Source organism: Sorex fumeus, unplaced genomic scaffold, assembly GCF_029834395.1.
Source record: "Sorex fumeus unplaced genomic scaffold, SorFum_2.1 ptg000019l, whole genome shotgun sequence".
NCBI classification, from domain to species: Eukaryota; Metazoa; Chordata; class Mammalia; order Eulipotyphla; family Soricidae; genus Sorex; species Sorex fumeus.
In genome coordinates, this window is record NW_026606076.1 from 42,072,329 (window position 1) to 42,094,823 (window position 22,495).

General features: G+C 53.4%; 1 protein-coding gene across 1 annotated transcript; it reads right to left on the reverse strand.

Moving 5' to 3' along the window:
• Positions 1–6,279: 6,279 nt before the first annotated feature.
• On the reverse strand, positions 6,280–20,680 carry HAVCR2 (hepatitis A virus cellular receptor 2). Its single transcript, XM_056113052.1, has 7 exons — positions 20,632–20,680; positions 16,858–17,196; positions 15,840–15,917; positions 14,669–14,709; positions 12,155–12,278; positions 11,944–11,992; positions 6,280–6,427 (listed from the first exon to the last, which is right to left on the reverse strand). Exons 1-7 carry the CDS (start codon positions 20,678–20,680, stop codon positions 6,280–6,282), a joined length of 828 nt encoding a protein of 275 aa, XP_055969027.1.
• Between the last annotated feature and the right edge of the window lie 1,815 nt (positions 20,681–22,495).

A 22,495-nucleotide genomic window follows, 5' to 3' on the forward strand; every position in this document is an offset into this window, starting at 1 on the left:
CACCCACAGTCACATCCACAGTCATATACTCACACCCACCCATCACACTCACTACAGTCACACTCACACACAGTCAAGTATCCATATTCTCATTCACACAAATACTCAGACAGTCTCATAACCACACACAGTCACCCCACACTCAGTCACACATACATCCAGTCTCACATACAGTCTCATACCCACACTCTCAGTCATGCCTACACTCAATCACTCAGTCACATATTCAACCAGTTACACACACGGTCACATGTTCAGTCACATACTCACCCACATGCTCATAAACTCACAGTCACACTCAGTCGCACACCCACACTGTCAGTCACATACACTCAGCCATAGCCACACACAGAGTAACACACTCATCCACACACACAGTCACACACAGAAACACATATACTCAAACTGACACTCATTCACAGTCACACACACACATGCACTCAAACCCACATACTCATTCAGTCACACAACACCACACACACTCACATGCACACAATCACACACAGAGAAACACAACATACACTCACCCCCACCACCACAGCACACCCACACACAATCACACTCTCTCAGTCACACACGCCCCAGGCTCCTGCTGAGTACCAGTGCTCGACTAACCCTCCACAGACACCGAGTGGCCACAGGGCCAGGCCAAGCACCATGTCGGGATGGGTGTTTGGATTGCCAAGAGTGAGAGTGTGGCCCCTGGGGTCTGGAGCTGGCTCAGTGCCAAGTGCAGGAGGCCCTGGTTCATCCCAACACTGTGGGCAGTCCGCCCAGCCCCTCGTACCAGACCGGAAGTAGCCCCTGAGGCCTCCAGGTGTGATCCAGCACCCCCCCACCTCGACACCAACGGTGCCAGGGCTGACACACAAAGCCCTCTTTCATCTGGACACTGATGGGGAAGGAAGCAGCTTCAAGAAACGTGAAGCAAAAAACAAAAACAATGATTCACATGACTGTGTATTTCTCTCGGTGTTTTTTTTTTTTTGGTGGGGGGTGTCACCACTGGCAGTGCTGGGCAGCTAGTTCTGCTCTTTCTTTGGGGACTGACCCCAGCGGAGCTCTGGGGAGAGGGAGCGAGAGCCTGAGGTGCTGGGAAGCAAACTGGGGCTCTCTATCCCCCACACACAGCATTCACTCATTCCTCTGAGCCACTTCCCACCACCCAAGCCCCATGACAACTTACTCCCTGGAATGTACAACGCGAGACCCATCTGGGTTCGTGCGGCAACTCCATGGAGAGGGGAGGAAGGCAGCGAGCCACCAAGCACCCCCTTAGGCAGGGAGCTGGCTGAGGCCACTTATGGGTCATGGAATGTTTGATGAGCACCGACCCACGTCAGCTTCCAGAACACGTACCCAACGTTTCGCAAAAAAAAAAAAAAAAAAAAAAAAAAATCCAGGCGGGCACTCTGATTCTGGTGCCCCCAGGGCCCTGACATCCCAGCCAGGTGAGCTCCCCTGTTACTGAACTTCCTGGGACTCTCCCCTCTCTCTCCAGGGAACCCCACGTTCTTTCTTGCACAAGTTTTCTTTTCTTTCCCTTTTAATGACATTTATTAAGAAAAAAATAAAAATAGGGGCCGGAAAGACAGCATAGCGGGCAGGGAGCTTGCCTTGCAGGCGGCCGGCCTGCGTTCGATCCCTGGCATCCCACATGGGCTCCGGAGTTCTCCAGGATCTTGTGCACAAAGTCAGGAGTAAACATGAGCATCTCTGGAGGTGGCCACAACCCCCCCCTCCAAAAAAAAATCTCTTACACTCATGTACAACTTTTCATAGCCTAAGCAGCCTCACCTTTATCCAAGAAAGATAAGAAGGCATCGGGCTCCAGAGAGGTAGTACACGTGGGCAAACCAAGTTCAATCCCCAGTACCATACAGGGTCGCCTGGAGCACTACCAGGAGTGATCCCTGAGCACGGAGTCAGCCCTGAGCACTGCTGTGTGTGGCTCAAAAAGCCAGAGAGAGAGAGAGAGAGAGAGAGAGAGAGAAAGCAGTCAAGTTGCCTACAGCTAATTCAGACATTCCCCACCCCCCCACCCCCCCCCCCTCCGCATGGCATGAAGAAAGATGGAAAATTCAGAAACAATGCTTTGATCAATATACAAGTGTCTACACTGCAAACATTTCTACAAAGCTGACTGTGTTCTGGTCTTTAAATTGATTGGGGTGTGGGGAGGGCTGCTGGAATCTGGGTTCTCCACTTCCTGCACTCCCTGATTTACAGTCCCTAAGCCTGTGGGGGTGGAGAGTGGGCAGGAAAGCTCTCAGTGGCATATTCGATATGCCCAAAACAGTAACAATAACGGGTCTAATTCCCCTGACCCTGAAAGAGCCTCCAATACGGCACCGTTGGGAAAGACGAGTATGGAGAGGCTGCTGAAATCTCAGGGCTGGGACAAACGGAGACGTGACTGGTGCCCGTTAGAGTAAATCGATGAACAATGGGATGACAGTGATACAATGATACAGTGAAGCCTGCCAGGAGAGTGGGCAGTGCTTTTTGTTTTGTTTGGGAGGGAAGGGGGTCATGCCTGGCTACTCCCATCTCAGTGCTCAGACACCCAGGGGGTCATATCTGCAGAGCAAGAGCTCAGTCCTTCAGCCATCTCTCTCTGACCCTGGATTTTTGTTCATTTGGTTTGGAAGCCACACCCTGTGGTGCTCAGGGCTCACTCCTGGCTCTGCACTCAGGCATCACTCCTGGCTCCATGCTCAGGAATTCTTCCTGGAGGGGACCCTATGGGATACCTGGGTCAGCTACATGCAAGGCAAGCGCCCTCCCCACTACACAACCGCACTGCCACCCCTGCCCCCCAAACTTGGGGTTTTAGGGCTAAGTGATAAAGACAAAAAAGGTATGTTAAGGGAAAATATTTTAAAATAGATCAAATGAAGACCTTACCAGAAATGCTTTTCTCCGTGGTGTTGGGGCCGGACTAGGCCATCAGGATGAGCCCAGGTAGACTGACCCGCAAATGGGCAGGAACAGGACCCCATGAAAACAGGCATGATTACTCATGTGTCTTGACTGGTTTGGATGAGGCTAAACCTCTTTTTCTTTAAGCTGCCTTCAGTAAACAATTTCATAAATTTCAGTATGCTGAAATTGTCCATCTTCCTCTTCTCACAGATCCAGGTGCTGGCTTAGCTTGTTTGTTTTCATGATGCAGATTCCAGAGGCTAGCCCAGCCTCTTTGACATGCAGATTCCAGGTGCTTGTAGCCCAGAAAAGCTTTCTGCTTTGCATGTTCTTCCTGTAACTTCTTTGTCTTTGCACGTTTTTCTTGTTAACTTCTTTACTGATGACCTCAGTGTACTGAGCCCTTTAGAGGTGTGTACTGTAGGGTGGTAATAAAAGGAGATCTTGGGACGCTCTTCCTTTGTCACAGGATCTGAGCGAATCCGGGCCCTCCATGAAATATAATTTCTCTCGAGTTCCTTGTCTCAGCGCCTCCAACTGGACGAATATTCACACAACACCGTGATTCAGAACATGGTGAACTTCCTGTGAGAATCTTGCTCTTGGAATCAGGCCGATAAGCTGGACCTCATGAAGTTCCTTGAAGGGGGAATGTGAATCTGTGTGTGTGTGTGTGCATGCGTGTGTGTGTGTGTGTGTGTGTGTGTGTGTGGGTGTGTGGGTGGGTATGTGTGCGTGCATGTGGCTCTGTGCTGTGGCCTGGCTTCATAACACAGTGGACACGTGTTCGTTTAGTTGCTCCAGCCACACTTGCCAGGACAGGTCAAGCAATGCACCTGGGAGTTGAAATGCACAGGAGCTGACTCTATGGCGGGGAGAAGAGAAAAATAGATACGTAAATGTCTGAAGTGCAAGTCCACCGGCACATCACAGCTGAATGGACTAGGCAGGGGTTGGAGGGGTCCTGCAGGGAGGGCAGTCAGGAACCAGGGCCCAGTGACAGAACAAGCTGGGGAGCATCTGAGAGAAGGTTCCAGAGGGGGCAGAGCCAGAAAGGTCTATTTTTTTTTTTTTGCTAGTTTGTCTTTTTGGGTCATATCTGGTAATGCTCAGAGCTGACTCCTGGTTCTGCACTCAAGAATCACTCCTGGTGGTACTCAGGGGACCTTATGGGATGCCGGGGATCAAACCTGGGTCACCCTCATGCAAGGCAAATGCCTTCCCTGCTGGACTATCACTCTGGCCCCCCAGACTGGTTGTTCTGGAAGCAGGGAGGAAGCCTAGTGGACTGGCTGACCAGAAGAGAATAAGAAGTGGACGAGAGTAGCAGGAATCTAGTCCCCGGGGCTCTGGATAGGTTGAAACACTGGAGTTCTGAGCCTGGTTGATTTTAAAAGATAAAGAAGGGGTAGGAGCAATAGTACAGTGGGGAGGGCGCTTACCTTGTACACAACCGACCCAGCTTCCATCCCCGGTACCTCCAAGGGTCCCCCGAACCCCACCAGGAGTGATCCCTCAGCGCAGAATACTTGTCTTATTTTTTTTTTATTAGTGAAGGAAATAGAAACAACATTTCAGACAGCCAGAAAAGCACACAGAAGGGAAAAATGGTTGTTTGCTCAGGACTCTTGGCCCTGGCAGTCACTGTATTAGTATTTGTTCAGGGTGGGGAGCATACCTTGAGGTGCTCAGGGATCACTCCTGCTGGTGCTGTGGGGACCCTGTGGGGTCCTGGGGATCACACTAAAGTCAGTAGCTTGCAAGACAAGAAACTTATCCCTACTACTTTCTGGTCCTCTTCCAGAATATGTTAAGGCAAAAAAATAAAAACCAAAAACAAACAAAAAAAAACCACTAGTGACAACAATGTACCCAACTTGAGAACCTTTGTTCTTTATTTTCTCTTATTTGATTGTCCTGGGTTTTTTGGCCACCTGCCCACATACAGACAGTGTTCAGGGGCAACTCCCAGCTCTGTGCTCAGGGAACCATGAGACTAGGGATCAGACCTGCAGGGAAAGCATGTGCTCTACCCATTGAGCCATCTTCCTGGCCCTTGAGAACCTCTCTTCCTTCCTTCCTTCCTTCCTTCCTTTCTTTTCTTTTCTTTCTTTCCTTTTTCTTTCTTTCCCTTTCTTTTCCTTTCTGTTTCTTTCCTTTCTTTCTCTTTCTCTCTTTCTCTCTTTCCCTCCCTCCCTCCCTCTCTTTCTTTCTTTCCTTCTTTCTTTCTTTCTTTCTTTCTTTCTTTCTTTCTTTCTTATCAGACCTGCAGGGAACGCAGGCACTCTACCCATTGAGCAATCTTCCTGGCCTTAAGAACTTCTTTCTTTCTTTCTTTCTTTCTTTCTTTCTTTCTTTCTTTCTTTCCCTTTCTTTCCCTTTCTCTCTCTCTCTTTCTTTCTTTCTTTCTTTCTTCTGCCACACCCAAAAAGCAAAGCTCTGGGCTTACTCCTGGCTCTGCATTTGGGGATCACTCCTGGAGGGGCTCAGGGCACTATATACGGTGCTGACTAGAGTCAACCATATCCAAGGAAACACCTTCCCCACTGAACTACAGCTCCAGCCCCCTTGTGAGGGTAGTGTTGAGTCCTGTTGTTTCTGTCTGCTGTCTTATTTCTCTGCTGTCTTATTTCTAGGCATTAGAACGGTGTCCAGCTCAAAGGAAGCACCGGACGGGATCCTCCTTCCGGTCACGAACAGGCCCCAAGGGCCAGTGGCCAGCTGGGCACTGTGCAACACCAGCATCTACCAAGCAAGGCAAACAGCTCACTTTCTGTTAGTTTACTTTTCAGTTTTGGGGGCCACACCCGGCAGTGCTCAGGGGTTACTCCTGGCTCCGTGCTCAGGGATCACTCCTGGTGACACTCAGGGAGATCTCCTGAGTATTACTGGATGTAGCCCAAAAACTAAAAGAAAAAAAAAAGAACCTCTTTTCTCCACGAAAACTTGTAGACACAGAAGGACACCACAGGCGGCCTAGGAGCTGAGTACCTAGGCTACAGACTGGACCAGGGAGGAGGCCAGTCCAGGCAGATCAAGCTGCCATGATGCAGTTCCGTGGGACTCTCTGCTCGGGGTTAAGGGCAGAGATTCACTTCCACAGTTCTCATAAAAGGTAACTGCAGGGCTGGAGCGATAACACAGTGGGGAGGGCGTTTACCCTGCATGCAGCTGTCCTGACTTCGATCCCCAGCATCCCATAGGGTCCCCTGAGCCCTGCCAGGAGTGATCCTGAGCACAGAGCCAGGAGTTAAGCTCAGAGCCTGAGCACCACCGGGTGTGGCTCAAAGCAAAACAAAACAGACATAAAACAAGCCAACAGTTCCATGTGCCGAGGAGGCAGCCTGCCCGGCATCAGTCCAGCGGCTGGGGCGCGATGGAGCTGTAATTTTCGTCGGGGTCCTCTATCTCGTACACATTCTCCTCGATGGTGTAGATGTTCTCCTCTCCTACGGCTCTTTTGGCCAGCCCTATCGGGGGCTCTTCTGTTAATGTGATGAGCCTGTGGAAGGAAGACGTGGGCACTGAGTCCTGTGACTCCCGGACAGCCAGCCAAGAGACAAACCGTTCTACTTATGTGCCAGGAACAGATGCCTGACACGGGCCAGTGTGGGGGCCTGACCTGGGAAGGGAGGGTGGGAGATAGGGAGAGGATTAGATAGAACCACGGGGCTGGAGGGACAGCACAGTGGGTAGGGTGCGTGCCTTGCACGCGGCCGACCTGGGTTCTATTCCCAGCATCCCAAAGGGTCCCTGGAGAACTACTAGGAGTAATTCCTGAGTTCATGAGCCAGGAGTAACCCCTGAGCATCGCCAGGTGTGACCCAAAAATTTTTTTAAAAAAAGAAATAAAAAGAAAATTCCATCATGTGGCACCCCCATGAAGAAATCAAGAATTAACCGTAATGTTCTCGGGCATAAATACAGCATATGGAGGGGGATGGGGCGCCAATACAGTGGGGAGGGCATTTGCCGTGCATGCGGCAGACCCGGGTTGAATCCCCGGCATCCCATAGGGTCCCCTAAGCACCGCCAGGAGTGATCCCTGAAGGTTGAGCCCAGAGTCAGCCCTGCGCATCATTGGGTGTGAACCCAAAACAAACCAAACAAATAAATAAATAAAACAAACAGGGCCAAACATTTGCCTTCTATCTCAGGCCAATTGCTTGTTCCTTGCACCACCCTCCTCCATTGAAGGGGGATCTGAGACATTTAGGCACTGCATGGAGATGTCAGAACCACCCTTCCAAATGGGTCAGGAGAAACTGCTGGTCTGAGTGCAGAGCCAGGAGTTAGCCCTGAACATCTCCTGGTGTGACCCAGAAAGTGCGCCCCCCCAAAAAAAAAGAAAGAGCACACACAAAAAAGGGGGCTGGAGAAATAGCACAGCAGGTAGGGCGTTTGATTCCCAGCATTCCATAGGGTACCCCAAGAACTGCCAGGAGTGATTCCTGAGAGCAGAGCCAGGAGTAACCCCTGTGCAATGCTGGGTGTGACCCAAAAGCACAGAAAGAAAGAAAGAAAGAAAGAAAGAAAGAAAGAAAGAAAGAAAGAAAGAAAGGTTGGTTGGAGTGATAGCATAGCAGGTAGGGCATTTGCCTTGTACGCGGCCGACCCGGGTTCGATTCTCAGCATCCCATACGGTCCCCTGAGCACTACCAGGGATAATTCCTGAGTGCAGAGCCAGGAGGAACAGAAGTAACCTCTGTGCATCACCAAGTGTGACCCAAAAAGCCAAAAAAAAAAAAAAGGAAAAAAAGAAAGAAGGAAAGAAAAAAAAGAAAGACAGACAGACAGAAAGAAAGAACTATTTTTAAGGCACTTAGAATAGTTAGAACAGGAGCAAGTACCTTAACCCCAATGAAACCACATACATCGCCCCTGTCACTCAACATACACACCTACACACACACACACACACACACACACACACACACGCATGCACACACGCAAAAAACACACCTAACCTAAGCTCAAAGCCCTAGACACCACATACACTGCCCCCCTCAACTCACACACACACACACACACACACACACACATACACGCACACGCACACGCACCCTAAACTCAGAGCCAGGAGTAAGCCCTGAGTACAGCATGGTGTGGCCCAACAAACAAAGGACAAAGAAATTCAAAGAAAGAAACAGGATTTTTGAGGAGGATCCTCCAAGATTCCACCTGCTCTTCTTACCTGGAATTCTGCAACTTCTCTTTTCGGCGAGAATGCCCTAGGGAAGAGAAGTGGGGAGGAGGAAGGTGGTTAGCAATGCCTCCAAGAGGGGAGAGGAACAGGGAGCTCGCCCTGCATGAGCTGACCTCAGTTCAATGCTGGGTACCACATACAGTCCCCTGAGCACCACCAGGAGTGAGCCCTGAGCACTGATGCAGGAGTATCCCCTGAGCACTGATGCAGGAGTAGTCCCCGAGTACCTCCAGGTTTGTTGCCCCCACCCCCGACCCTTGAGAACAACTGAATTATCATCATTTAGGTGAGCTGGTTAGAGAAGTGTCAGCATTTCTGGTTTGGGTGGACAAAGTCACTGCATCTTCCAGAAAGTTTTCAAAGATAACTCGGAAAGTTCCGTGTGTGCTGCAGGCCAGACTGGGCCTGGCCACCCTGGAGTAAAGGGCCTCCCTAGCTCTCAAGGGAGGTCTCCAGAGCCAGCAGGGGAGGGAGGGGGGCCTGTTCCTCCCTTGCCCACCGTGTTAGGGTCAAATCAATCAAATCAAGCTGACTTGGTTCTGCATTTCAGACCTTCCTGCCAGATCCTGGGTTCTCTCTGAAGCTGGGTAGTTTCCACTCTCCCAAAACCATCAATTTTGCCATTTTCCCGAGCATAAATTTTGCCCCAGCTCTTAGACGCCACAGAGATAATGGGCGATCCCTGCACAGATGTTGAAATAAAGAACCAAATAGACCTTCAATAAACAGACCGGGCAGTCTTCCTAAGAATAAATCCCAGTACATAGAGGGTGTCAGCTTCTGAGAGCAGCACAAAAGGCCCTAAATTAGCCAACCATTCTGTGAGTAGGACAGAAATCACAGTCTTTGGAACACTTGATAAGAAACACAAAGAATCCCATTTTCTGAGCACAGACCCCTTACTTTTAACTTAGTTCTCCGCTGAGTTCCTCCTGGCTCTAGGGAGTTCCTTTCTCTTCTACTTTCCGAGGTCTATTTTCTAACACTCAGTCTGAGCGTTTTCTTTTTTCCCTTTTCTCATGTTTGGGTCACACCCCACAGTGCTCAGGGGTGACTCCAGGCTCTGCACTCAGGAATTACTCCTGGCGGTGCTCAGGGGTGACTCCAGGCTCTGCACTCAGGAATTACTCCTGGCGGTGCTCAGGGGTGACTCCAGGCTCTGCACTCAGGAATTACTCCTGGCGGTGCTCAGGGGTGACTCCAGGCTCTGCACTCAGGAATTACTCCTGGCGGTGCTCAGGGGTGACTCCAGGCTCTGCACTCAGGAATTACTCCTGGCGGTGCTCAGGGGTGACTCCAGGCTCTGCACTCAGGAATTACTCCTGGCGGTGCTCAGGGGTGACTCCAGGCTCTGCACTCAGGAATTACTCCTGGCGGTGCTCAGGGGTGACTCCAGGCTCTGCACTCAGGAATTACTCCTGGCGGTGCTCAGGGGTGACTCCAGGCTCTGCACTCAGGAATTACTCCTGGCGGTGCTCAGGGGTGACTCCAGGCTCTGCACTCAGGAATTACTCCTGGTGGTGCTCAGGGGATCATAAGAGATGCTGGAGATCGAACCCGGGTCAGCTGCGTGCAAGGCCAACGCCCTCCCCACTAGACCATCACTCCTCCCCCATCCTTTACTTTTTAGTGAAGCAAAATATTTTTTACTGAAACTTCCTTAGATTTGAGGGGAGAGAAAGAGAGGAAGTACTGAGAGAGACCACAGCCTCTTCAGAATGGAAAAAGCAAGCAAAAAAAGACAGTTTCTTTCTTTTTCTTTTCTTTTTTTTTTTTTTTTTTTGCTTTCCGTGTCACACCCGGTGATGCACAGGGGTTACTCCTGACTTTGCACTCAGGAATGAATTACTTCTGGCAGTCTCAGGGGACCATAAGGGATGCTGGAAATTGAACCCGAGTCGGCCACATGCAAGGCAAACGCCCTAACCGCTGTACCATCACTCCAGCCCCAAAGAGACAGTTTCAGACAAACAAGATACAAGCTTAAGGGCCAACAGGGGTTTGATGAGCAAATAAGTTGGAACATCTTTATTGCTCCTCTCTCTCTCTCTCTCTCTCTCTCTCTCTCTCTCTCTCTATCTCTATCTCTCTCTCTCCCCCTCTCCCTCTCCCTCTCTCCCTCCCTCTTTTTCTCTCTTCCTCTCTCTCTTCTTCTCCTTCCCTCCCTTTCCCTCCCTCTTCTCTCTCTCTGTCTCTGTCTCTCTCTCTCTCTCTCCCCCCTCCCTCTCTCTCTGTATTGCTTTGTGGGCCACACCCGGCAAGGCTCAGGGCTTCCTCCTGGCTCTGTGCTCAGGGATCACACCTGGCGGGCTTTGGGGACCCTGTGTGGTGCTGGGAATTGAATCTGGGGTCACACCCTACCACTGTACTATTGCTCTAGCCCCTCAGTATATGGAACATCAACAATACCAAAGAACCGGGGCAGGAGTGCTGATACAATGAGCAGGGGCTTGCCTTGCATGTGGACAACCTGGGTTTGATCTCTGGCATCCCATAGGATCCCCCAAGCCCATCCCACATGGGTTCTCTGGGCCCGAGGATGCTGGGGATCAAAAACAGGCGGACCCTGTGCAAGGCAAGCGCTCTACCCACTATACTATCTCTCCGGCCCCCCACCTACTGGATCTGAATTCCTGCTTTGCATCTTGGGGACTCTGGAGAATGGGGGAAACTGGTTTCCTGGAGACACTTTTCTCCTCTGGTGACTGGGATAGAGAGGACCACTGTTCTCGCAAGATGGGGATAACACATACTTCCCATGGTAGATGTGTGCTGAAAGTAGACTATGGACCAAACATGGTGGCTGCTTAGTACCTATAATGCAAACCTTAACACCCAAAAGAAGAGAGAGTAAGAGGGAATGTGCCTGCCACAGAGGCAGGTGGGAAGGGGTGGGGGTGGTGGGAGGGATACTGGGGACATTGGTGATGGAGAATGGGCACTGGTGGAGGGATGGGTGTTCGAACATTGAAACATAATCACAAGAGTCCTGGAGCAATAGCGCAGTGGGTAGGGCATTTGCCTTGCACACAGCCTGACCTGGGTTCAATTCCTAGCATCCCTTATGATCCTCCGAGCAAGGCAAGGAGTAATTCCTGAGTGCATGAACCAGGAGTAACCCCGGTGCATCGCTGGGTGTGACCCAAAAAGCAAAAAAAGAAAGAAAGAAAGAAAGAAGGAAAGAAAGAAAGAAAGAAATCACAAAAGTTTATAAACTTGTAACTGTTTCTCACAGTGATTCGTTAAAATACAAAATAAATAAATAAATAAAACATACTTCCCAGGGGGCCATACTTCCCAGAGGCAGGGGGGTGCTTGCTTTGCACGGTGCTCCTCCCAGGCTCAATCCCGGCATCTCATATGGTCCCTCCCCAACCCCAGCCCTTCCAAGGGTAATCCCTGAGTACAGAGTCAGGAGTAAAGCACCCCTGGGCTGGTCCCCAAACAAAAACAAACCAATAAAAGAAACAAAACCTGCCAGGAGAGGATGAAAGAGAGCTAGGGCTGGGGCTGGAGCAATAGCACAGCAGGGAGGGCATTGACCTTGCACACGGCTGACCTGGGTTTGATCCCCGGCATCCCATAGGGTCTCCTGAGCACTGCCAGGAGTAATTCCTAAGTGCTGAGCAAGGAGTAACCCCTGGACCCCGCTGGGCATGACCCAAAAAGCCAAAAAGAAGATGGGGGGAGTCAGCTAGAGTTCTCTTTAGGGGCTGGAAGGGCAGAGCAAACCCTGGGGTCTGGGGCACAAGCCTCGGACGGAGGATGAATTTCTGGTCCCTGTGATCCCAGAAGCAACTCCCAAGCGCCACCTGGTCACAACCCAAACATCTGCCTTCCGGTAGACATCCAGCCTCTTTGCTGGGGAGGGCAGAGGTGGGTGCTGATGACACAGCCAGCCATGCTCGGGGGTCGTTCCCAGAGCCCAGGGGGATGGCAGGTCGTGGGATGAACCCGGACCCCTTGCACACAGAGTGTTCTCAGGTTCCCACCTGGGAGGGAGACGCGGCTGTGACAACTCACCTATGAGGATGACAGCACTGCAGATGAGCAGGAAGCCTGCCGAGACCCCGGCCCAGATGTAAAGGCCCGTCCTAAGGGGGACGCCAGCGTCCGGTGGCGGTTCACTGGCCACCGTGGCCCCAAACTGCGAAAACACCAACAGAGCCCGGGCTCAGGGGCATAGAGGGACAGGACAGGTTGCGCCAGCCAGGCTCTGAAATCTCAATCCCAATGAATAGCGATGTAGAGCATTTTTTTATGTGCCTTTTGGCCATTTGTATTTCTTTTTTTCTTCTTCTTCTTCTTTTTGGGTCACACCCAGTGATGTTCAGGGGTTACTCCTGGCTCTGCACTCAGGAATTACTCCTGGTGGTGCTCAGGGGACCACATGGGATGCTGGGAATCGAACCTGAGTCGGCCTCTTGCAAGGCAAACGCCCTCCCCGCTGTGCTATAACTCTAGCCCCAGGAGGGCTTTTTTTTTACTTATACTATTCGACCAGTGTCTTGTATATCCTGGATATTAACCCCTTATTAAATGGGTATTGGGTAAATATTCTTTCCCATTCCGTGGGCTCTCTCTGTATTTTTGGTCACTGTTTCTTTTGAGATGCAGAAGTTTCTTAGTTTAATGTAGCCCCATTTGTTTATGTTTGTTTCCACTTGCTCTACATCAGTAATCATCAGGGAGATGCAAATCAAAACAGCAACGAGATATCATCTCATACCACAGAGACTGGAATACATCAAAAAGAACAAGAGCAACCAGTGTTGTCATGGATGTGGGGAGAAACGGACTCTCTTTTATTGTTGGTGGGAATGCCAACTTGTCCAGCCTTTTTGGAAAACAATGGGCATTCATTAAAAAACTAGAAATTGACCTTCCATATGACCCAGCAATGCCACTTCTGGGAATATATCCCGAGGGTGCAAAAAAGCACGGTAGAAATGACATCTTCATCTGTATGTTCATTGCAGCACTGTTCACAATAGCCAGAATCTGGCAAATGTCCTACCCACTGTGCTATCGCTCCAGCCAAAAACAAATAAGCAAATAAAATAAGGGAACCCATAAAACCCGAGTGCCCGAGAACAGAAGACTGGTTAAAGGAACTTTGGTATAGCTACACAATGGAATACTATGCAGCTGTTAAGAGAGATGAGGTCATGAAATCTGCTTATAAGTGGATGGTCATGGAGAGTATCATGCTAAGTGAAATGAGTCAGGAAGAGAGGGACAGACATAGAATGACTGCACTCATTTGTGGAACATAAAATAATATGAGACTGACACCCAAGGACAGTAAACACAGAGGTCAGGAACATTACTCCATAATTGGAAGCCTGACTCATGAGCTGAGGGTGAAGGCAGCTGGAATAGAGAAGGGATCACTAAGCCCATGATAGTTGGAGGGATCGCTTGGGATGGGAGATGTGTGCTGAAAGTAGATAAAGGACCAAACGTGATGGCCTCTCAGGATCTGTATTGCAAAAAATGATGCCCCAAAGTAGAGAGAGAGGATGGGGGGAAACTGTCTGCCAGGGAGGCAGGGGGAAGGTGGAAAAGGGGGGATACTAGGGATATTGATGGTGGGGAATGTGCACTGGTGGAGGGGTGGGTGTTGGATCATTGTATGACTGAAACTCAAACATGAAAGCTTTGTAACTATAGCTCACGGTGATTCAATAAAAATTTTAAAAAAATCTCAACCCCCTCTATGAAGGGTCAGGCTTGGTCTCTGCAGCGAGCAAAAGAGCTCCAAGCGGGGTCTGGAGCCAAGGTACCGCAGAGGAAGCTGGCCTTTTATGTGGTTGACCTGGGTTCGATCCCCGGCACCCCTGAGGGTCCCCTTGCCCCTCGCCCTGCCAGGAGTGATCCCTGAGTGCAGAGCCAGGAGGTGTCAGCCCTGAGCATCACTGGGTGAGACCCAAAATCCAAAGCCCAAACCAAAAGTTGAAAAAAGAAAGAAGGACCGGGGCTGGAGTGATAGTACAGCGGGTTTGTAATCAGTCGACCCGGGTTCAATCCCCAGCATCCCATAGGGTCCCCCAAGCACCGCAGGAGTAATTCCTGAGCATCGCCGGGTGTGACCCCAAACCAAAATGAGGATGATGATGATGTTGATGTTGATGATGGGGTTGGAGTGATAGTACAGTGGGTAGGGCATATGCCTTGCATGCGGCCGACCCGGGTTCGATCCCCAGCATCCCATAGGGTCCCCCATGCACCGCCAGGAGTAATTCCTGAGTGCAGAGCCAGGAAGAACCCCTGAGCCTCGCTGGGTGTGACCCAAAAAGCAAAAAAAAAAAAAAAAAAAAAAAAAAAAAAAAAAAAAAAAAGAACCAATACCAATGCTCAGGCTTCCTCTTGGTCTCAGGCACGGAGTTGACCCTCGCCATGACCTTTAGATCCCAGGTCCCAGCAGGCTCCTGGGGCTCAGGGGACAGGGGTGGCAGGGGGGAGGGGCGGAGGCACACCCTCCCCAGGAGAAGGAAGGGAAGGAATCTGCCTGGACGCCTGCTCACAGCTACTTACCGACCCATTTCTGTCACGGGGCAGCTCCAGCGTCTCTGTCCCTGCCCCAAGGAGGGAAAAAGAGACAATGGGACAGTTAGCAGCGCTTTCCCTGAATTTAAAAACACATGCCAGGGCTGGAGCGATGGCACAGCGGATAGGGCGTTTGCCTTGCACGCAGCCAACATGGCCGACTCGGGTTCGATTCCCAGCATCCCATAGGGTCCCCCGAGCACCGCCAGGAGTAATTCCTGAGTGCATGAGCCAGAAGTAACCCCTGAGCATCGCCGGGTGTGACCCACCCCAAAAAACCAAAATAAATAAATAAATAAAAATAAATAAAAATAAAAACACACGCCTGGGGGTGGAGAGACAGCCCATCTGGTTCCATCCCTGGCCTACCAACAGGGCCCCCTGAGTCCCACCAGGAGTGATTCCTGAGCGCAGAGCCAGGAGTCAGCCCTCAGCATTGCCCGGTGGGGCCCCCAAACAAAAACTAAAGCAAAACCCAAGAAAATCTGTAGCACTGTCCTCCTATTGTTCACCAATTTCCTCGAGCAGGCACCAGTAACCTCTCCATTGTGAGACCTGTTGTTACTGTTTTTCACATACCGAATATGCCACGGGGAGCCTTGCCAGACTCTGCCATGCAGGTGGGATACTCTCGGGAGCTTGCCGGGCTCTCCGAGAGGGATGGAGGAATCGAACCAGGGTCTGCCGCGTGCAAGGCAAACGCCCTACCTGCTGTGCTATCGCTCCAGCCAAAAATAAACAAGCAAATAAAATAAGGGAACCCATTTTCAGTCTCTGCTCTTCACAGGTATTACCTGGAGACCAGCACCCCTCCAGGATGTCCCACCAATTCCACCATCCCAGCTGGGGAGCATCCCTGCCTCCTCTCCTCAAATCGACACCCCTCCGTGTTCAACCCCCTCACAAAGGCGGCAAAGAGGTCACACAGGTTTCAGGCTCCCATAACAAACACAGGTGGCCTCAGTCCCCCCCCCCCCCCCCCCCCGCTACTGCATAGGGTCCTCTGAGCCTGCCAGGAGTGATCCCTGAGCACAGAGCCAGGAGTCAGCCCTGAGCACTGCTGGGTGTGCTCTACCAAAAAAACTCCCCCCCCAACAATAGACAAACCCCTGCCCCCAGCCCCCACCACACCCCAGCTTCCCCCCATAGTCACACTGACCTGGGCTTTGTCCCTCTGCGCTGGGTGCCCACGGGATGGTGAAGCCTCTGTTCACAGTGGTGGTGAGGACGGCCTCAGCTGGGGGGGAGCAGAGAGAGTGAGGCTCCCTACGCTGCTCCGAGCACCTGCACACACACACACACACACACACACACACACACACACACACCTGCATGCGCGCACAGACACACCTGCACTCATTCACACACCTTCACGCACACACATGCATGTATGTGCACACACACGCACCTGCACACACACACACATGCCCACGCACGCACACCACACGCACGTCTGCAAATGCACATACATGCAGCACACCTGCACATACTCACGCATGCCTGCACACATGCACACACATAAACACACACCCACGTACAAATACGTGCATACTCACACGTACACACACACTAGCACACACCCACACAGGCCTGCATGCACACACCTGTATCCACACAAGCTTGCACACACTCCTGCACACACACACACATACATGTGACTGCACAAGCCTGCGTGCACACACACACACACATGCACACACCTGCGTATACCAGCATGCGCTCCCATACATGCCCGTTCACATGCCCACACACATACACCCGCACACATACTCGCACACACACCTGCATGCATGAATATACAACTGTCTCTCTCCCACTCCCCCTCTCTCTACTCGTGATCTCTCTCTCCCTCTCTTCCTCTCCTCTCCCTTCCTCCCTCTCTCTCTCTTTCTCTCTCTCCCTCTCTCCCTCTTCCTCTCTCCCCTACTTGCTCTCCTTCTCTCCCCCTCCCCCTCTCTCCCACTCCCAGTCTGTCCCTATGGTATCACGAGGGACAAGGAGGAGAAGTTTGCAGACCCCACCCCTAACCAGTTTCTCTCGCTGGGGGGGTTCCCAAGCATTTCCGGGAGGTCCCTGATGCCGTTGCCCCCCTTGTTGTCCTCTGCGCCCCCCCCCCACAGACCCCACGGGTGAACATCAGGTCTGAGGGCACCTCCCTGGGCACGAGAGGCACGCACCTGGCCTGACGGTCAGTGTCACAGTGACCTTCTGGTCGTTCATGGGGCCCGGGAACAGGATGCGGCAGCAGTAGGGGCCACTGTCGCCCAGCCCCGCCCTTTCGATGGTCAGCGACACGTCTCCTCGGAGGAGGGTGCCCCGCAGCTGGTACCTGGCGTCGGCCTGCTCCTGCACGCTCCTCCCATCCGTCCTCAGCAGCCTCCCAGGGCAGCCCCGCAGCGGGCAGGCGCCCCGGCCCCAGCACATGGGCACCAGGCGCTCGGGCTGCCCGGGGGCGTAGGCGCAGGGCAGGTGGGCGTCACGCCCCACCTCCACCTCCTGGGCTCCGTTCATGGCGCCTGAAGGGAGAGGCAGAAAAAGCTGAGGGTGGGGGGGGGGGGCGGGGAGACCAAGCCGCCAATGTCTGAACCCGGGGTAGAGGTGCGGGGGACCGGGCATCAGGGTCCCAAGGAAGGCCCCCGCACGCATAGGGAGCCGCACTCCGGGGAGCTCGGGGCTGGAGTCAGAACAGGCGTTTCTGGCCCATTCCTGGAGCAGCGGAGGGGTGGGGAGCTTACTCCAGAACGCCCCACCCCTGTGGTCCAGGAGAGTGAAGTCGGTGGGCCCCCACCAGTGGGTTATGTGAGCAGGGGAGGAGGGAGACGGTCACTTCCTCTCCAACCACCTCTGCCACCCCTGGACTGGCAGGAAAGGATGGGGCTGATAGTCTGTGATGAGCTTCTCCTGCACAGTGCGGGCCAGAGTCCCCTACACACACACACACACACACACACACACACACACACACACACACTCCTGCCAGCCCCACCAGGGGGGGCCATCAAACCACACTGATGTCCCCATGGGAGTCACCCCCACCATCAATCGGGGAACCGCGGACTTAGGCTGGAGTGAGGAATTGCTTTCTTTTTTTTTTCTTCTTGGGTCACACCCGGCTTTCCACAGCGGTTCCTCCTGGCTCATGCACTCAGGAATTACTCCTGGCGGTGCTCAGGGGGACCCTATGGGATGCTGGGAATTGAACCCGGGTCAGACGCATGCAAGGCAAACGCCCTCCCTGCTGTGCTATCGCTCCATCCCTGGAATTGCTCTTTGCAGGATGAGAAAGTCAATCCTAAACTTTACCCAGGGGTTTCGAAGCATCTGTTCTATTTCACAGAAAGGAATTTCAGGAGACCAGGAGTGGAAAAATAAAATGGAGAGAAAAGTGAAGAGAGTGTAACACGCTCAAGAGAGAACAACACAGGCTTGTCCAAAGATGGAGAGAGCCCCAGCACATAGCTCCAGAAGGGAGATGATGCGGGTGACACATGTGCCTGCCTACATGCGTGCAAGCAGTACAAAGGCTCAGGCAGCATATGCGAGTCATTCCTTTGTTCCAGGTGGCTTTTACAGGTTTTTTTTTCCCCCAAGCCACCTTATATGGTGCTTTCTAGCGAGGTAAGAGTCCGTTGCTAGGGGCCCGAGCGATAGTATATCAGGGAGGGTGGTTTGCCCTGTACACTGCTGACCCAGGTTCCATCCCCAGCATCCTAGAGGGTCCCCTGAGCACCATCAGGAGTGATTCCTAAGTGCCGAGCCAGGAGGAACCCCTCAGCATCACTGAGTATAACCGCTCCCCCCTCCAAAAAAAAAATAGAAAAGTCCATTGCTAGGGTGGCTGCCAAGGGGTAGGGTTGGGAGTGGTCCATGGTCCTCTCGGAGATTCCTTTCCGGGCCTTCGTTCCTGCTGGGGGTGTCCAGCCCGCTCTGGGTTGCTGGTCCCAGGAGAAGCCTTACCAGGCCTTAGTTCCTGTATCTGCCAGGTGAAGAGCTTTGCAGCCTTGAGCTACTGGCTTTATTACTTCCCAGAAAATCATTGCCACGGGCCTGTCTACCCGCCTACATGAAGAGGATGTGGGACCCAGCCAGAAAGAGCCGGGGTAGTGAATGGAAAACAGCCCATTGTCAGCTAGAAAAATAAGTGTGACCCAGGTACAGGACCCTAATTTCTTTCTCTTCCTTTTTTTTTTTTTTTGGTTTTGAGGACACACCCAGTGGGGCCCCAGGCTCACTCCTGGTGGGGCCTGGGCGATCAAACTCAGGCTGGCCGCAGAAACCGGGGTTCACAACAGGTATGAAGTGTCACTGTTTGAAACTACTCAGAGGCAGCTTGCGGGGCTCAAATCTATATCCCCTCCTTTTGATCCCCCCATTTTTTTTAGGGAGATGGGGTGTCACACCAGGTAGTGCTGTGGGCCTTGGGACTTACTCCTGGCTCTGCACTCAGGGATCATTCCTGGTGGGGATTAGGGTGCCAAGGATCACTGTACTATCTCTCTGGACCTGTCTTTCTTTCTTTCTTTCTTTCTTTCTTTCTTTCTTTTTGTTTGCTTTTTTTGCTTTATGGTCCTACCCAGTGATGCTCAGGAGTTATTCCTGGCTCATGCACTCAGGAGTTACTCCTGATGGTGCTCAGGGGACCATATGGGATGCTGGGGATTGAACCCGGGTTGGCTGCGTGTAAGACAAACGCCCTATCTGCTGGCCCACTGTCTTTAAAAAAAAAAAGTCACAGAAAGAGAGACAGAGACAGAGACAGAGAGCGTGGCAAGCGAGAGTACCTAGTAGTCTCAGGTCCGACATCGTAGGGTCCCCCAGCACCGGCAGGAACAGCCCCTAATCAGCCACAAAACCAAAACCCCAAAAACAAACGAGCAACTAAACAACCTGGAGCTCCAAGTCAAACATTCCAACAGTACGAAGGCCTGCAAAGAGTCAAAGCAATCGTACAGCGGGCAGGGCATTTGCCTTGCACATGGCCGACCTGAGTTCATCCCTGGCATCCCATAGGTCCCCCAAGCACCGCCAAGAGTGATTCCTGAGTGCAGAGCCAGGAGTCACCCCTGAGTATCGCCGGGTATGACCCAAAAAGAAAAAAAAAGGATCCTCTGGACCTCCCCTCCCCCCAAGGCTCCCAAGCACATGCAAGTTTCATGGTATAGGACACTGTCCTTTATGCCCGCAGTGGCCCTGATCAGTTGGGGACCATCCCCCACTACAGTTTCACCAGCCAACCCAGCCCATGGTTACACCCCATCAGCAACTCTCACCCTCCTCCCCAGCCCCTTCAACTTCCTCCAACCTTCCTGCTACAAACTCCCACCCCTCTTAGCATTTTAAAATTATTATTATTATTATTATTATTTTGCCTTTTGGGTCACATCCAGCGATGCAAAGGGGCCACTCCTGTCTCTGCGCTCAGGAATTACCCCTGGCGGTGCTCAGGGGACTCTATGGGATGCTGGGAATCAAACCCGTCCCCGGCATACAAGACAAACACCCTCCCCGCTGTGCTATCGCTCCAACCCCCGCATTTTTTTTTCTTTTTATGTCACACCCAGCAATGCTCAGGGGTCACTCCTGGCTCTGCACTCAGGAATTACTCCTGGCGATGCTTGGGGGACCATATGGGATGCCGGGGATCGAACCCAGGTCGGTTGCGTGCAAGGCAAACACCCTACCCGCTGTGCTGTTGCTCGGGCCCAAGCCCCCACATTTTTTTAATTTTTATTTTATTTTGGGGCCACACCTGGCAGTGCTCAGGGTTTTCTTATTCCTGGCTCTGCCCTCGGGGATCACTCCTGGCCGGCTCACGGGTCCATAGGAGGTGCAGGAGATGGAACCCGTTCCCCCCTGCATGCAAGTCCAGTGCCCTCCCTGTGATCCTGTTGCTCCGACCCCCTCCCTCTCTGGGCTCCTGAGCACTCTCCACAGCCCAGAGGCAGACTTACCGGCCAGCCACAGCAGCCCCAGCAGGACCCAGGCAAAAGGGAGAAACATGACTAGGCTGCAGGAGAAACCAGGGATCCAGTTCTCACCACGATCCCGGGGTGGTCCCTGGCGGCTGCGGCAGCCACGTCTCTGCGCCCCTGCCGGAGGGAGGGAGGGTGATGCTCCCCCAGGAGTGCTCTGCCAGCCCACAGCCCTCTTCCGCAAGCTGCGGACTCTGAAGGTACGTGCACGGAAACCCCGGGTGTCCGTCACCGGGAGGCTACACACATCCTGTGTGGAAGGAAGTGAGATCTGCGCCCAGGGGTGCGCCGCTGGTGGGGACCAGGGAACCCGTGTCCCCTCCTCTCTCCGGGGGTGGGCGGGGTGGAGGCTGAGCTCACCTGGGCACACTCGGCGGTCAGCCCAGCCCGGGCCGCCACGGGAGGACACAGTGGCCAGGCAGGGGCAGGAAAGCCAGCAGGCCAGAAGGGTGTGTCCCTCGCGTCCCACGCGTGGCCCCTGTCCCTCCACCCGCGCACCGGGATCTCCGCCTCGCTCTGACACGGACGGGGTGGCCGGCGCGTGCGGTGTCCTGGTGGGGCACGTGCTCATCAGCTTTGTGGCACGGAAATGTGACCGGTGACAGGCACGTGGGCTTGTGCCACGTTGGCACACCCAGCCCGGGTGAGACCCCCGACGCCCCCACACTCTCCGAGAGGCTCCGTGTCTCCCCCATTGGGGGCTCAGGGGAGGGGAGGCCAAAGGGATGCACCCACCGCTTCTTCTGCACCATGCACGGGGGCGTGGGGGGGGGGGGGACAGAAAGCCAGAGAGGCCGGAGCACAAACCACCCCCGGGTGGACACCGACCGGCCACAGGTCGGCGCTGGCGGCTGGAGTCTGGCCGCCGTCCAGGCCCAGGGAATGTTCTGGATGGGGAAGTGAGCTCAGAAACCGACCAGGCCCCAAGCTCCCCCGCCTCCTCTCCCCACCGCAATGCTTCCTTTCTGGTCTCCTGCATGTCCCCAACACGCAACTGTGTCCACAGTTGTGATTAACAGGGACTGCCGCTCGTTCCGATTGTGCATGCGTGCCCCGCTGCGTGCGTGCGTGCCCCAGTGCGTGTCTGCGTGTTTGCATGCCCCGTTGCGTGCATGCGTGCGCGTGCACCCCATAGTGTGCGTGAGTGTCCCGCTGCGTGTATGCACCTGCTGCGTGCGTGCGTGTCCCGCTGCGTGCATGAGTGCCCCGCTGCGTGTTTGTGTGCGTGCCCCAATGCATGTTTGCACGACCCACTGCGTGCTTGCGTGCTCCCTACACGTGTGCATGCGTGCGTGTGTGCGTGCGTGCGTGCGGTTTAGCAGGGCTGGCTCCCCGCCTCGAGCGCGCAGGCGCGCACCAGCTCGGAGACCCCCCCCCCACCGGCTCCTCGGTCTCAGGCGCGGGGAGGGGGGTCTCCTCTGTCCGCAGACACGCAGCCGGTGGTCTCAGGCGGAGGACCTGAGCCCCGAGATTTCTTTCTTCCCACTAAAACTCTTCTGCCCAGAGAGCTCCCGGCGGCCAGCAGTGCGGGGGAGAGATCACACCCACCGATGCGTGGGCGCGCTCCACCGCAGTTCACGTTGCTCTGCCTTAGAGCCGCACTGTGGTAATTACGCTCTGCACCTTCCTCTCCCCCCTCCCACCTCGCCCCCCAAATCGTGCCCCTTGCCGTGTTTCTGTCGTGCCTCGGTGGGCAAGTGGCCTTGGTTGGGTGGGGCAAGGTTGGCAGCGGGGCACATGCACATCTGGCTGCAGCTGGCAGGAGAGGTACCGAGTAGTGACACGGGAGGACCCCACACAGCAGAGCCCCTGGCCTCACACGGACACAGGTGAGTTAGAAACC

Excerpts from the sequence above, each read along its gene's own strand:
- HAVCR2 (XM_056113052.1), bottom strand. The coding sequence starts at position 20,680 with ATGTTTCTCCCTTTTGCCTGGGTCCTGCTGGGGCTGCTGTGGCTGGCC. Across the intron at positions 17,197-20,631 it reads GGGGCTGCTGTGGCTGGCCG|GCGCCATGAACGGAGCCCAG; the intron begins GTAAGTCTGCCT and ends CTCTCCCTTCAG. Across the intron at positions 11,993-12,154 it reads CAGTGCTGTCATCCTCATAG|CAAAGAGGCTGGATGTCTAC; the intron begins GTGAGTTGTCAC and ends TGCCCTCCCCAG.